The 16026-nt window shown below is 40.0% G+C and overlaps 1 protein-coding gene across 2 annotated transcripts in view; it reads right to left on the reverse strand.

The window, feature by feature from the left end:
* Positions 1-16026, reverse strand: part of POLR3B (RNA polymerase III subunit B) — a 72829-nt gene continuing 56803 nt past the window's right edge. The window contains exons 24-28 of one of the 2 annotated variants that reach the window (XM_010410477.4): positions 13529-13632; positions 12483-12649; positions 10079-10192; positions 4811-4984; positions 1-684 (exon numbers count right to left, since the gene is read on the reverse strand). In XM_010410477.4, the coding sequence (XP_010408779.2) occupies positions 555-684; positions 4811-4984; positions 10079-10192; positions 12483-12649; positions 13529-13632 (689 nt within the window). In that variant the 3' untranslated portion in view covers positions 1-554. The remainder of the gene's footprint in view (positions 685-4810; positions 4985-10078; positions 10193-12482; positions 12650-13528; positions 13633-16026) is intronic. The other variant, XM_010410478.4, reaches the window with a different exon arrangement.

Genomic DNA, 16026 nt, shown 5'->3' on the forward strand with positions numbered 1-16026 from the left:
TCTCGAAAAAGTAGTTTCATTTCTCTAACATTGACACTACTTCAGAAAATTTTAACGCTTTAACAAACTGCTTTAGGAACAGAAAATGGTTTAGACATTATAAGGCCTTACCATCCTTACACAACTATCAACATATTCAGCCAGTATTATTTAAAACTTTTATTACGTTGGTTTGGAAAACATTTTTAACCTCTGTGAATAAGATGTGTATTTAGCTCTGCTTAAGCCCTAGTCCAGCAAAGACCTTTTCAAACGCAAGCATGGGATTGTTTGAAGTGATCCAAGTGCTTTGCTGGACCACGGCCTTATTCCACAATTCCCAGACGTCCTGTTCATGACTAATCAAGGCTTCAGAATTGCTCCTAGTATATTTTACTGACAGACTTTTCCATGTCAGCTTAAAAACAAGGAGGATATGTAAGAAAAATTTCCTACTGTCTTGCACCTCCCTTCACTCAGGTTTTAGTTTATTCCTGTCCACCACAAAAACCTCCCAGTTAGATATGCTGGATTTCAATCTCTTAAGGTACTTTTTTGGGTCTTTTTCATCTTGTTCATTCATTGTACTTAGCTAGTTTTAGCCTAGGTATGATGTTCATGGACTGCAGTTCTTGGAATAAGAGTTTACAGGCATAAGGTATGCGCAGAGAAGACACGTGACAAGATGATTTGCAGTAGTGGCACCTAGGGAAACAAACAAAAACAAAGTTAGAGTTGGCCCATAATTTCTCCTGAAAAAAAACCAATTACCACTAGCTACTGATGTTTTGTTCATCTGCATTTAAACACTGGCCACAGTCCTAGAAGCACCAAATGCCTGAGACACATTTTAGTGCTTAAGTCATAGCTTTAAGCCCTTAAATAATTTGACTGAAGTCAACAGGAGCCTAATGTTAAACCTGCACTTTTCTTGGAGAGCAATCACAATGCTCAAGAGCTAACAGGACTGACTTCTGCTTCTTCAGCACTCACATAAATGTCAACACAAATTCAGCACTGCATAGTGACAGAAAGGAGGTGAACATAGCCAAGTGTTTCTGAAAAAAATGGTTAATGGTCCAATTTTGGTGTTATATGTATGTCACAAAAAGCGTAGTCAGGAAGAAAGAAGGTTTTTAATATGCAATTTCACCCTATAATGTCTCAAATTATTTCACTTTCCAGAATAGAGGCACTTCTCATCTTACATCTTTAAACTTTAGTCAGGATAGAAAGCCAGTAAAACTGCTTTAACACATATTCTTTGTGCTCTTTGCTCTAATGATCTTAAAATTCAGGGGGAAAAGGATTTTTTGTCATCTAGATATAACCTTGACTATATAAAGAATAAATAGGCTAGTCAGCCATCTTTACAGTATTGGGACTCAAATTCAGTGGTGGTAGAAAATGTTTCTTATAAAAATCAGTTTCCAACCTCCCTATTTCTTCATTCTCCTGTCTATCCCATCTTCTGGTTTTGGAGAGTTGAGAAAGACATTCCTCTGGGAACACAAAAACACAGCACTTCCTAATGGTCTAACAAAGCTCTTTTTTGGTTCCTGTGCTTCAAATTTGTATTTCTGGCATAAAGTCTTAACAGTCTGAAGATCCAATTAAGGAAGAATTAGCAAAACTCCTGCAGGCTTCTGTGGTACAGAATGAGGCTGACAGCCAATGCAGGTTTATAACTACTCCCCTAGTCTGTATTTATAAGGATAGGTACATTTTATGGTGGGAGAAATGACCTAAATGGGAGCCATTCTCCAGTGATGGGGAGGAAGCAGCTGCTCTCAATGGGAGCAGCCTTGCAGGCTCTGGAAGCCTGATGAGACACAACCTTTCTGCTATGGGCACATGTCTGGCATCTGATTACAGCTCCTAGGACTGAGGAGGAGAGACTACTCACTGCACCCAGGCTCAAAGCTACATGCATCATTCTGGGCCTGCTTTGTACTAGATGGGGACCACCCAGAAAGGTGCACAAAACTCCAACAAACAGAGATCACAGAAACAAGTACTTGAAAGATCACGGGGTATTAGAATTGACACTAAACTGGTCAGGAAAAGGCAACTGTGCCATTCAAGGCTGAATCTGGACTAGTAACAAAATTTTTTCTTCATGTGTATTTTAAAATGTACATACTGGAGAGATCAGAATAACTCCTCAACTTATCATCAAAAAAGGACCAAATTCTGCTCATTGCATTCAGTGGAGTTCTGCTCCTGAGCATGTGTACAACAGCAAAGTTGGAAAATTTGCATAAACCCAGTAAATCATAGTAAGTTTCAACTGCATTTTTTACAGGGATAAATTCTGTCACTGCCACAACAGCCCCCTTCCCTGTGAAAATACCAGTTCAGGCCCCAACACTGATCTGCTGTTACTATCTTGCAGAAAAACGTACCCAGGGGCTAGTCCTTGTCTGAGAGGAAGGGCTCATCCTCCACAAGACAAGTGCCCTTAATGCTAGCCACAAACAATGTTTCTAAAAGGTTTCTTGCAGCAATGTCTTATTAATGCCTGAGTCACTGAAAAGGCCCATTTGGAAGTTTCTCTTAATGACTTGGTCTCTACTGTGATGCTCATTACAGGGCCACTTGCTTCAGCTACTGGTAGACACAGTATAAAATTTAGCAGAAACTCTCTTATTGATTACTCTCACACATCAGACAGCTTTTCACAGAATCAGATTGCAAGAATGTCTGACTCTGTCTGAAACAGTAGCTTCTTTCATGATAATTTAAGGAGTTACTAAACTTTGCTATGAACTTCAAAAAAAGAAATATATTAGCAAGACTTTAAAAATAAAACGTAGTATTACTTCTAAAGTTCAAATTGCTAATTTTTTTCAAGGTATTTTTACATCCTGTGGACTCTGAAAATCTTAAAGGACTGCTCTAAGTCAAGGTCTTATTGAAAAAATAATTGAGCCACATCTGCATGTGAGAATTTTTAAACGCAATGCTTTACACAGCTACAAGTGGCTGGTTCCTTGACTTATGGCATGTCCTTCCTTTCACACTACTTCCTACAATTGTTATTTGCATTGCAGTAGTTTTAAGAGACCTGGGTCAGAAAAAAGCCTCACTTCTTACATACACTGAACACACACTCAAGAAAAACAGGACTCTCAAAAAGAGTTACGGCACAAGAGCCAGCAGGACCATGCCCAGCTGAAAATCACCAATCACAACAGGATGCCCAGAGCAAGCCTCATCTCTGCTCTGGATTACACACGTTTACCCACCTCTGTCTGAACCTTTGCTCCACCAGGAGCAGAACTGCTGCTGCTGTGAGCAGACAAACGTGGTGCTTGGTTTCTGGCCAGAAGCCACATGCTTCAGAAGAAAGGTCTGACCAAGAGCAGAAACAGTAGCTGTCACTTTTACACATCTACAAACTGAGAATACACCTTACTTTCCTACTTCATTATATCATGGAAAAATCACTCTTGAGGCACTGAAGTGAATAAAGTCCAATTTCCTGCCTCTCCCAATAGATTGATACTGATATCCAAGATAAGGCATGTTTCCAACTGTGCCCTTTTGAGATTTAGAAATTAATCTTTCTCCTCCTCCTTCCAACTCTCCATCTTTCCCCAACAGAAATATTAGAGTAACTTGTAACTTGAACTTGAACATTTAGTTTTTCTTCCCTTAGTGATGGGATTTCAGGTCACCTGTTTTTGCAAAGCTTGCGAGAACATTGTATCTCAAATTCCTATTGGTCTCACGTGTCTGTTTTCTGCTTGGTTAGAACAAAACCAGGTTAAAGCAGAACACTTCCCTTACCTCCAAGACTATAAAAAGAAGCTTGTCTATCTTCTAATAATAGTGGTGTATTTTCAGCATGCTACAGGGCAACTTTAAATCTAACATCTCAAAATTGCTGAAGAGAAAAGATGGTTAAAGCAAAACCCAGTGTGCTACCTGTGGTGAGCTCCACACAGCTTTGACATCCAGTTTTACGCTTCCCCTACATGAAAAACCAGTTTGTTTGCAGGAGACCAACTCAGTACTGGGTTAGGTGCCAGAGTAAGACAGCAAGACCATTAGCCAGCCTAGAGAGAGGTTTCCTAGGGACAAGGCATTTAGGCAGAAGCCAGCTGAATTTCCAAACAGACAGCTGCTTCTCTCTCAGGCTCCAACATGGGATCAGTGCATTTGTCTGATGCTTTGAGGAGGAACTCCTTGTTTCACAAGACGACAAAGCAAAAGGCATTTGGGAGGGGCACAGCTAAAGAAAGCCAAATGCATGGGATTATGAGCTCCATAGCTAGAGAACAGGAAAGCAGGGAATGTTGCTTTCTTCTCCTATTCTTCTGTGCCCACTCTCACTCTTCAGCCCTGGGAGGTTCAACATGGGATTGTACCAGATGTGTGACTAGCCCAGCCAGTAACCTCATTTCTGATGGCAGAAGCATCAGGTATGTTGACACTGCTGTTTTCCCCTTTTCAAAAAATAGATGTTATATGCGATTGGGTGTTTGATAATCCTTTGCACGGGTGGGATGGAAAGTCAGCAGTGGGATGGAAGGACAGCAGACAGACTGAAGGGAACAGCCTGGCTGTGGAAGAGAATACCTGTGCCCCCACAACAGGAGATATCCCTGGCCCATTGACTACACACTCAATTCAGTCCTAACTTCAACCAGACCACAATAAAGAATCATTCCCTGTCACCAATTTTCCAAATACCCATTTTGAACATTGACACTGCTTTTAAATGAAATGCATGGGACTGTTAATTGGTGCCTGTGAGCACTTGAAAACTGAGAAGTACTGCAACCAAGGGCAAGGTTCCATTACACAGAGGGGCTTGAAAACTTACCAGCCAGAGTACCCCAGCAAGCCACACTGTCCACAAACATCCACTTCGAAGGCATCACTTGAAATCATCAGTCTCTCCAATAAAAGCATGCTGGCTCCATAACCTATCAAACAATCCCGTTCCATCTCTCCAAGACGTAAACCACCATCGCGGGATCGACCTTCAGTGGGTTGCCTTTGAAATAAGTATTTGAGAAAATGCAGTAAGTATCCAAAAACATACATTCTGTGACTCTAGCCTGCCTTCAAACTGCAGGAACAGCACAGCATCAATGGACTTTACCAACCAGAACTGCTGATCTCACAAACATGTTGCTCCTGTACCTGCAATATGATGCGGTTCTGTAAGTGGCAACTGCAGCATCAGGCCACAGATCTTTACCTCACAAAATGTAGCTGAATAAGCGAAAACAAAAAGATTTCTAAGATTATCCAAGACAATCTGGACACAGATTTGGCACTCCTTCTTGATGAGACATTATCATTTGTAGCTAACAAAATGAAACAATTTTCAGCAGCTGATGAATCAATCATCAACCTAATGTTTCAGCTGAACTACAGCTAAGGCTAATTTCTAAAATAAAGATGGTTTTGATATGTGAGAGAATATCAAAATAAATCAGCAAACAAACAGTACACATATTGCTAACTCGTGACTGAAACACTATTTTTTTTTTAAAGTGACATCTATCTAGTTTATTTTTTTCATGTATGATGATTAATAGACTAATTTTTGTGTTCTGTAGGTTCCTCTACACAAGTCAAACTCTTATTTACTGTCCGAGGGGACTCACTGTCCTTATGGTGCTAGAGGAAAATTTTAATAAAGCAATCAAGTATACACTAAAGATTTTGAGGTAAAAAGTATCATATATTATCTAACATTAAGACTGCTTAAGTCAATTTTTTTGTTGGACACAGTCAAAATTTCTATCCTCTTGTTTGTCATACTGCAAGTTCATAGTATCAGTTCTACTCTCATGTACCAGCACAGTGATGTAGTACTTAGGTTGCAAATATTAGAGCAAACTATGAGGCAAAACCAGTCCTGAACTCCTGCAGCACAAATATACTGCATGCATTTTAATAAATATTTCCGTCTCAGTATATTCCCTGAAACATGACAGCAAAGAGAAGGAATTTAAAAGATGTTACTGAGCTTCACTGCTCCCTGAAACCTCATGTTTATGTGCTGTTTCTGACACCTGTAGCAGTGTAATACACCTAAAATATTCAATGACAGATCTGGCCCAATAGTTTTGGAGTATATTTTGTTTCTATTATTTCAAACAACAGAATTTGTTAAGCTTACTAAAGATATTAATAATAAGGTTTTGCCAACTTCCTGAAACTCAGAGAAAAGAATTTATAAAAGCCTTCAACATCTAATAATCTTTTGTAACATGTAAAAAGTAAGCCTAATTACCAGACCAAAATATCTTCTAAAGATGCAAGTTGTATTTGTTTTTAGGGGGAAGTAGTTTCTCTTACTCTGACCACACTGGAACCTTAAAACTAATCTGCTTCTAATTCAAATTGTCCTTTTCATTCATATAACCCTCTGTTTTTCCCACTGTGGGGAGAATGGATAGAAGTTGTTTACATCCTGATTAAACTCCTCAGGGCCCCCTCCCCAGATGATGGCACCATCACTGTTCAGATGCTGCTTTAAAGGACTAACCCTGGGGTGAATGCAGTTTCTCTTCTGAAGTGCCAAGAGGCAGATTTTAGAAGAAGTTTGGACCTCTAATGAATCAGGCATTTGCTACAGTGCTAGAAGTGCCCAAGTTATTTTTATGAACTGACTTTTATAATACTATTTAATGCACAAGTCTGCTTTCAGAAGTTTCACCAGGTGCTGTTCTACAGGACAAAATGACAAAATAGCTTTATAAATGTGAGCCCAAATAAAGTCTCAACTCAATTATGGGAGGATAAAATCTCTGGAAAAGTTATGGGGTCTCAACTCCATGGGTAGATATGCCACGGGTCTTCCAACAGATACAGGGTGAAGATTTTTAAGGAAGATGAAATTCCATTAAAAAAAATACAAAAAGCTCCCCAAACAACAACAACAAAAACCCACAACCAAAACAAAACCAAATTTAACCTTTAGCTGTTAAGTTTCACTCCCACTGTCAGCATGATCTCATTGAAAGAAAACAAAACAAAATCCTGCCTACCTAAAAAGTAGTTTTCTAAAGTACCAAAAATTTCAATATTGAGATTGAGCCTTTGAAATGAGTCTATCTTCTGCTTCCTAAGATTATCAGATTCTTCTTCCAGCTCACATGAGTTTTAAAATTCCTCATACAAAAAGTTGTTTAAAATGTTAAAACAGTACTTATAAAGCATTTGTCCTTCCCCTTTCCCTCTATACACATGTACACTGCAGCTGTTGCCCTGGGCAACTAACTTCTTTCTTTACTCTAAATACAACATCAGAAAACAAAGCAGACTCCTGAAAATAAAGATTGGAAGTATCATTAAAAAGAGATATTTTTAATGTTAAGGAAAAATGTAAATTCTTAAAATGCTAAATAAAATGCAGTGACTCTTTAAATAAAAAAATTAAGTGATCATTCTATTTAACTGTTGCCTTTAGAAAAAAAATCATAAACAATTAACTTCAGTGTTTTAAGCACATTAAGAATTTATTTGCACTAATTCTGCATTTTCTGCAAGAACAGTGGGTTCAGCTGAATGGTCTTATTCCTTGTTTCACTGGCCAGTGGGGGAAATAAGACCCCCATGGTCTCGGCAGATCTCCCTTGTGCCTGCCAGGGACAACTAGTGGCTAGCTTGAAATGGAGTTGTTTGCTGAAACACTGATCTCCAAGAAGTGGAACATTACCTAAAAAACACTGCCTGAAGGAGGAGGGCATCCTGTGCTTGCAGAGCCCCAGAGCACAGAGAGGAGCCCTGACCGGTGCTTGTCCCATTGCTCCCCTGCAGCACAACAGGACCTGGCACATCTGACATGTCCAAAAGACACACAGGTGGCAGCTCTGACAGTGTCCATCAAAACAGCTACACACACAGAAAGCTGATACTGCTCTCTTGTAAGAAGCATTAACAGCAGCTTATCTATTAAAAAGATTTAGCAGGACTGTGTATCTGGGCAACACCACCACTGTTATACATTAATTGTCAACTCCCACAGCATTGAAATTGAGGATTGCATTTCAAGTACCAGTCCAGAGGGCAACATCCTGGTGCGTTTTGACCGTGTTAACAAAGAGTTCTGCTTTGCAATTCTGCAAAGTCTTGTTTTAATCAGAACAACAGTTAGAATCAGTGATGATCAAGAAGCTCCAGTATTCTGCCTTATTCCAGATGGAAATACAGCTTTGCTCTGTCACTTAAGGTACATTTGATATATAATAAAATGCATTTCAAGGCAATGACAGCCAAATTCCACATTGGAAGCTGTTACATGATTACTTGTAAAATCAAAAAAGAATGTTAGATGGAATCTACTCTCCAGGAAGTGCAAAGGATGATAAAACAATAGCGAATATGAAAGCTGGCAATGCAGACTCTCGCAGCAGAGGCAATGGCAATAACAAATGTTTAATTATTTGAGGAGAAAAAAGAAAATTCCTGAAAGACTAGTCAAGAGGCAGCATAAATTGAACATCCACTAGCTTTCCTGAAAGTCAAATAAGGAGGCCTAGTTACATAGTGTGATGCCAGTGACTGAACAAAGAGTTTGCAGAAAGTAAGGGGTGGGGGAAATCACACAACCTTCATCTTTACATATAAACATTACATTGACTTGGTATTTAAGTTTCATTTAAATTCAGTATCTCTAAACAGCTGAGAAGTTGGGGAGGCAATACAAAGGCAGATCAAGGGATTTGGGTAAGCCAGGAGTTCCAGTAAATCCTGTGTACTGTAAGCTAAGACAGGGAGTTTTCATTTTCATGTGAAGGACCAATATAATGCTTAACACACTGAAGAACAGAAAATGGGGCAGACAGCCTCTTATTTGGGAATATAATTTATGTTCATCTAAGCAAGCAGCTGTGGTTGTGCTACACCTGCTTTTCTCAATGTGGTTGATGAAAAAGTTCAGATAAGAATTACACAACCTTTTCATGATTTCTTTCCCAGTTCAACCACTGGTATTTACTTCCATGGAAAGCATGAGTTTGTCCTATAGACAGTGTGAGGTTGGAAAGCAAAGGCATGGGAAATATGCAATGAAAAGCCAAAGAGGAAGATACCTCTCTATCAGGTACAGCAGAGACCTGCCCCTCCACTCTCTAATAGCACATCAACAGATAGAAGCTGCACTTATTAAGAGCTGTTGTGCAGCCAGGCAAAGGAAAAGAAGTGGATCCTCACATGGCAAGAGGCATAAAAATAAACTGAGAATTAAAGAATATGAATCACATTTGTTATAGGGAAGAGTAAGGGTGGGATAGACATGACTGTGCTTGCATCTTAAAAACAGTACAAAGATTTCTAAGGTCAGAATCAGTAGAAATTTTGACTGGTCACAAAGAAGAGTACCACCATGCAGGAGGTGAGGTATAAGGGTGTACATAATAGCCCAGAAAGACTGACAAAGGACATTTGGAATAATTTTTGCTAGAATATTCAAGATTAGCTGGAATTTAATTTTCTGTCATGTTTTAGTAAATAATCCGATTGTGACAGAGAGAGGTGAACTAAATCACCACTTAGAAGCATCCCCAAAGCAAAGCCTGTGGCACTAAACTCTTTCTTGTGAGCAAGGAATATCAGAAACTTAGAACGTAAGTGCAAGCAGACATAGACCTTGGCTTTAAGGAGAAAAAGTAAGTAGCACCAGTAAAAACAGGAGGCTTCAATTTCCCCAAAGGGTTTATCAAAAGTATGTTGAAATAGTAGACCATACTTAAAAATTTCTCCTTCTACTCATAAGTGATTTTGTAAAAGCACAAATGTTAAAATACTGCCTAAAATACCTATGATATGAGCAATTTGACAGGAAGGGCCCACAGTGTGTACTGTGAACCAGCAGATGGTGTTTTTACCAGCTGCTAGCAGAAGCTTGAGAAGCAAACTCAAGTTTTGGATCACATAGAGCACACCTGGGCCTTTAGAACAACCTCCTGCCACAGTCTACTGGGAGAATTTTTTGTCTGCAACAGTGTAATAACAGCTCTTAGCATTTTGTGCCAAGTATCACAAGGTAAACAAACTTTGTTCTATAGCCATCAATCAGCTGGGAGTACTTCTGGATGTACACAAGAATTTTGTGCTTAGCCTATAACAATACCTGGTGAGCACTGCTCTGGGTCCTCGAGCTCTTGCATGCATTTTATCCAACACCATGTGCTTCAGTTTCTGGTAATACACAGGACCAAAATAAATATATGCTTCCAAAGGTTCTCTGAAAGAATAAAAACCAAACAAAACCAATATCCACAGTTAGCACACATTTACCTGAAGAGAGGCAAGAGTGTCATGTACAGGAGAAATGTGAAACAATTTGGAAATCATGAGTCCTAGAAAAATGTGTTTGGACCTTCTGGGCAATCATTCTGAAGCCCCTTCCAGGGAAATCTTCTGAACACAGGGGCAGTACAGTGCCAGCACCACATGCTGCTGTCTCCACTGCAGCAAGGAACACGCTCCTGAAGTCTGGTCTTACATTGTGCAGACATGCTGCTACAGCTGCAGGTACCTGTTTCAGCTGTCCCATGGTCCCTCCTCTGTCTGTATCCATACAGGAGTGTTTCAACAGTGTCATCAGTAGCCAGGAAGGACTGTAAATGTGTCAGACCCTGAAGAGTGACTTAGGCTATTTCTGTTTACATTCCTTCACAAAGGGAAGCATATATGTAAACAAATACATCCAGCATAAATGCTCAAACCATCCTTTTTGTAGGAGTACTTTAAGAAATTCGCATTTGCAGGAATCACTTAGCACTGGCACACTATGAGCCTGACAGTGTTCTCGTCCACTAATTCTCCCTGCACAGCACTCTGAGGCACAGCCCAAAACCCAGATGGGTGAAAGCCCTCCTTGAGTGGCTGTGCATCAGCACAGCTGCCCCGGCAGCACTGCTCAGCAGCTGCATCCAGGGGACAAAGATCGCTGCCCTGGCTGGCACTGGGGGCTCAGATGAGCTGGGTTAAGGGCTCTTGAGAACTGTATTTAGGCACTTTCATCAGCTTGAGAACATCTGTAAGCAATACAGAGGGTGTTACTCCATTCTGTGAGCTGGAGTAATGGCTAAAGATTTCTGTGTTTAAAACACCCCCAACTGTAAGAAGAGTGTAAGTGCCTAAAGATCAGAAAGCAACAGTGAAAAGCACTCAGTCATTTCCCAGCTACCACCTTCAGCACTAAGAATGTCCAAATTTAACGCAGACAGACAGACAGACTCAGCATGGCCACTGATTTGTTAGAGAAAAAAAAAAAAGGTATGTGCAATGTAAAAACAAGCAGGAGACAACAGTATTGCACTTCCCTTTCAGAGTCATTACTGACATTATGCAGTGTTATTCCAAAAGTTGACTATTGAAGAAAATAATAAAACTTCATTAAACATTTGAAATCTGCAAACTTTCACATTGTTATGAAATCTGCCTTCAAATTTCATAACAAACGGATTAAGCCTGTGTAATTTGCTTGGAAAAAAGTATCAGTGTCCTTAAGCAAAGTCTCTAAATAGGGCACTACAAAGTTGAAGTTTGGGGATGGGGGATTTTTAGAGCTAGATGATTTTATTCTCCCTAGGGATCATGATTAGTCAGATTTTTTAAAAGCTATCATGATATACCAACAGGAAGTGTTTCGAGCACCAGGATATATATGTTGACATACAATTTATGGAATATGGAGTGAATAAGGAAAATAAAATCGTATCTCCGAAACAAAAAGAGAAGCAACATATGGAATAAATTGGTAGGAAAGGCAATTAAAATAAAAAGTATATAAAAAAAACTTGCAAAAGAGATCTAAACTTGCTCCTTGAGAAGAAGGGGACTGGACGGATAATAAAAATAGCAGGAAGGTAGGATTAAGATACATTTTGGAAGGGCAGGCATGTGAAGCCATATGGCCTTTTCCTGTTCCTAAACTATCTTAAGTTCTTTGAACTCTGTGTCTCAGAAGCCAGTCTGATAAACACAGCAGGAAGTTTGCAGATTAGAGTATTATGCCAGACTGAAACATTGTGTAATCGAAAGAAAAAAAAAAGAAAAAAGGAAAAAAAGAGCACACAAAGAATATTGCCAAGGAACAGACGCTTGCCTCCAAATCCATATTTACAGTACTATTAAAGTCAACATGAACATGCTTATCTGATTCCAAGCATATGTAAGACTTTCTGCCGACAGAAACCTGAAATTTCTTACTATCTCTCAGAAAGAAAGCCTTGATTTTAGCTTTTTTGCCAGGCAGTAAAACTCGGGAAATTTTCATATGTACCACAACGGCCATTCCCATTACAGCCACACGTACACTAGCAATTTTTAAAATGTGGAACCATAAAATGCTTCTAAGAAAAAGAAAAATGCACAGTACTCTTCAGCCCCTTTTCTCAGTCTCACAGAGCAGTTTGCAAACAAGAGAAAGTTCCCGAGCTCTGAGACATGAGAAGATTCTTCAGATGTGTCTCAACAGGATTTCCCCACTCTCCTGAAACACCTTAATCTAAACAGCAGATTCTTACCCAGTGATCCCAGATGTTACATAGTCCTTCCCTAGGTAGTTATAACCATGGCGAATAAGATCTTCACACACATCCTTAACTTTACTGCCACCAAAAGCTGTTCCATAGTGAAATCTACCATCAAGCACCCCAGCCTTTCCAGCTAGGAGTTCAATCAACTTTCCTACCTGTGAAAGAAAAGCAGAGTTAACAGCCTGGTCATTAGGACAGGCACATTGCTGGATTGGGCAAAGCACAAGTTAGTCAGGCAAAGTGACCCAGATGGCAGCCTGGGCTATTGCATGCAACAGGAGGAGTGGAAGAAGCCCAAGAACCAGGAGTGTAAAGGGGGAAAACTGGACTCATCACACGGTCTGGGAACATCTTTAAGGTCCCAAGTCAGGCAGTTTCACTTCTTCCAGTTATCTGAAAAATGGGCAGGATCCAGAGTGGCCATCTGCTGTAGGAAACAGCCTTGGAGAGTGACTCGCTGCAGTGCAGCAGGGGGAACAGAAGGGAAGATGCTAACAAAGGAAGAAAGGTCAGAGGCTGTATAAAGGAAGCACTGAGGTCCCACACAAAGGCCAGGTATTCAGTGCGACCCTGAAGCACAGGTGCAAAACTTGCCTCAGTTTCAGGGAGGCATGTATAATTTAAGAAGTTTTATAGGTCTGGACCTATAACTGAAGCTCCTCTACAGCCTTCACCTCACAGTCTGCCCCAGCCAAACTAGTGGGCACAGGCAATAGGGAAGGAAGAGGAAGAGCAAGAAATTTACAAACAGAAGGGGTGTAAGCGAAGTATTCAGTTGCATTCCTCTTAGCTTGACACAGAACAAAATGAGAACGATGCACAAAGAGCCTGCAACCCTACTCCTTTTACAGTAGGATGTTTCAAAACAGTGAAACAGAGGGCTGACTCCTCATAGCAGAACAAGTGTCATGGCATGATGACTGGAGAATATTCTCAGTGAAATCATGCTTCAAGCTTTTTTGTCTCTAGTGGCTGATCCCCTTCTCTTTCCCTCTTGGGGGACGGTGTCTCTTGAATCGAGCAGCACCACTCACCGTCATACGCGATGGGAAGCCATGAGGGTTCATTATGATATCTGGGCAGATCCCTGTATCACAGAATGGCATGTCCTCCTGAGGAACAATCAGTCCACACACCCCTGCAGAAGAGAAAACATTTCAATTCACAAAACAGCAAACCACCAGCAGGGCTGACGCTCATCACCAGATTTTCTTCAGTGTTTTCCTCCTCCTCTCTTTCTCATGGATCACTTTTTACCCGGATTCATTATCATGACCAGTACTTCCAAACTGCAGAGTAGAAGAGAGCCCTTGTGACAGGACTGACAAAATAAGCATACCCTTACATAATGCTCCCAGTGATTTGTGAGTGAGCAAATTAGGGAAGAAAGCTTTGGATCCTATTTCCAGAAGCAACTAGAAACTTCTATCCAGTCAAACTGGAATATCTCAAGGGGGACCTAGTTTTTAAAGCTGATGCTATAATTTCCTGAAAGAAAAAAATTAAGAAATTTGGCCTCTTAGGTTATGTCTTTGACCATACAAAATTATTATTGATTTGAAATTTATTTATCATATGTATCCCTGCTAAATACTGTCAATAAAAACACATCAAATGGGATGTTGACAGGGACTGAGAAGAGGTAAGTAGCGGAAAATGAATAAAAAAACAACAAAGATTTTTTTCTGGTAACATCTGTTTGCTGAGCAAAGACTGTTATCGATGAATTACAAAGTACAATCCACTCCACAGACTGATTTTACTTTATCAGTCCATGAACACAAACTGTCCCTTTAAAAGTTTTGGAGGCTTTTTTCAGTCTCTATCAGTATTGGATATAAAAAAAGAAAACCCTCCAAACTCTAAAACTGTTGCAGAAAGAATAAACAGGAACACGAAAACTCATTTAAAATGGTCTATCATGCATCTCAAAACTTTCCTTCCAACCCTTACAACTTTCTATAGTGGATTCTGCAGATCAACATACTGCAGCCATAAATGATCAAGAGATCTAACATTCAAATTCAGGTGCTAAAATGCAGCTGCTTAAGCCCATACTCCTTTGAACCAAAGCTACTGTTTCAGCTGGACAATTTCTTCCAGAAGCCCTTAGAGCTGAAAAAGTCTGCAAGCTATTTGAGATCAGCCTGCCGCAACTGTGCCAGAGCACGCTTTGGGAACAGTCTTGGAGTGGAGGGGGCTCCTGGAAGACTGAGGGTACTGGTTACATCCCTAAAAAGGCATCCCCTGACCAGCCAGTTCACAGGGGGATATTGGCGTCTGCTCAGGAGGGAGCTCCTCTTCCACTGTCCAAGCAAGACAGGGATAGGTGTATGGGACAGTAGTTAATAGAATGAGAATGGTAAGTATGGGGGAAGGGAGCAGAAAAAAAAACGTCTGGGGCAAGGGTGTGTGTGCTGTTGTATTTAGTTTTTAAACCTATTGAAACTAATTTTCATTGTTCTACTGTGATAAATCAATAACATCCTTCCAGCCCTCCCTGCCAAGCAGCAATCATTTGCTGAAAATAAAAAAAAAACAACTCAAACCAACCCACTACCTCTTCTTTGCACAGCTTTTTTTGTGCTAAAATTTTATACATAAATACTCTCTTATATGTGTATTATTGTGCATGCATTCTGCCTTATTTGCATTTACTTCTAAGAAAGCATTATGTTGCATCTGGACTTCACGGCACCTGTAAGCCAAAAATTAAATCTTAGCTAACTTAAAATTACTTTAGGCTCTGAAAACCTTTTATATGCCAAGCTGGTTCCCATAGCAGACAGCCACTGTGTTGTTTGTTTTGTGTGAAAGTGAATGATAAAAGATCCATGAAATCGACACAGAAAGGCAGAACACCAGAAAGAACTGAGGGCTCTCCATCATAGCGGCTTCTACCCTCCGCTGACTTGTGTAACAATAGGACCTACACACCCAACTGCAGATCTAACACAGCTGTGCATTTCATTAGATGAAGAGCACTAGTGACACAAGTAAATAATTAACTTATTCTGGTCCGCTGACTGTGGTTATGAGACCAGTCATAGCTGACAGATTTTAATACAAGTTAACACAAAGACAGCATAATGAGCTTAGAAGTTAAAAACAAAATATTTAGACAGAATCCAGCAATGTGAAGCTCACTAGGGCATTTATAAAGTTTCTATTTTACAGAGAGGGGAAAAAAAAAGGGAAAAAAGAAAAAAAGGGAAAGCTATAAAGCCTCAGTTCTAAGCTTCTGCATTTTACAAAGTTGCTGAGCCTGTAGCAGATCTATAGCATGTCTGTGTGTATTTAGAGGACAGAGAGAAACTTCTTCATAGCCTATGTTTTAAGAAAGTTCATTCAACTGTTAAAAAAGCTGAAAGACACCTTTCCTATATACAGTGCTACTTCTGAAAGCAAGTAACTGCAGTTTATTTCAAAATGTTATTTTGCAATCGCCTACTTTCAGAAGCTCTTTAGGAGATCAATGCTTGCAGGTCTACACTTTAAGCTCCTGAATTTGCTACTCTTTTTTATGCAGTAG

Source organism: Corvus cornix, chromosome 1A (assembly GCF_000738735.6).
Source record: "Corvus cornix cornix isolate S_Up_H32 chromosome 1A, ASM73873v5, whole genome shotgun sequence".
Lineage (NCBI taxonomy): Eukaryota > Metazoa > Chordata > Aves > Passeriformes > Corvidae > Corvus > Corvus cornix.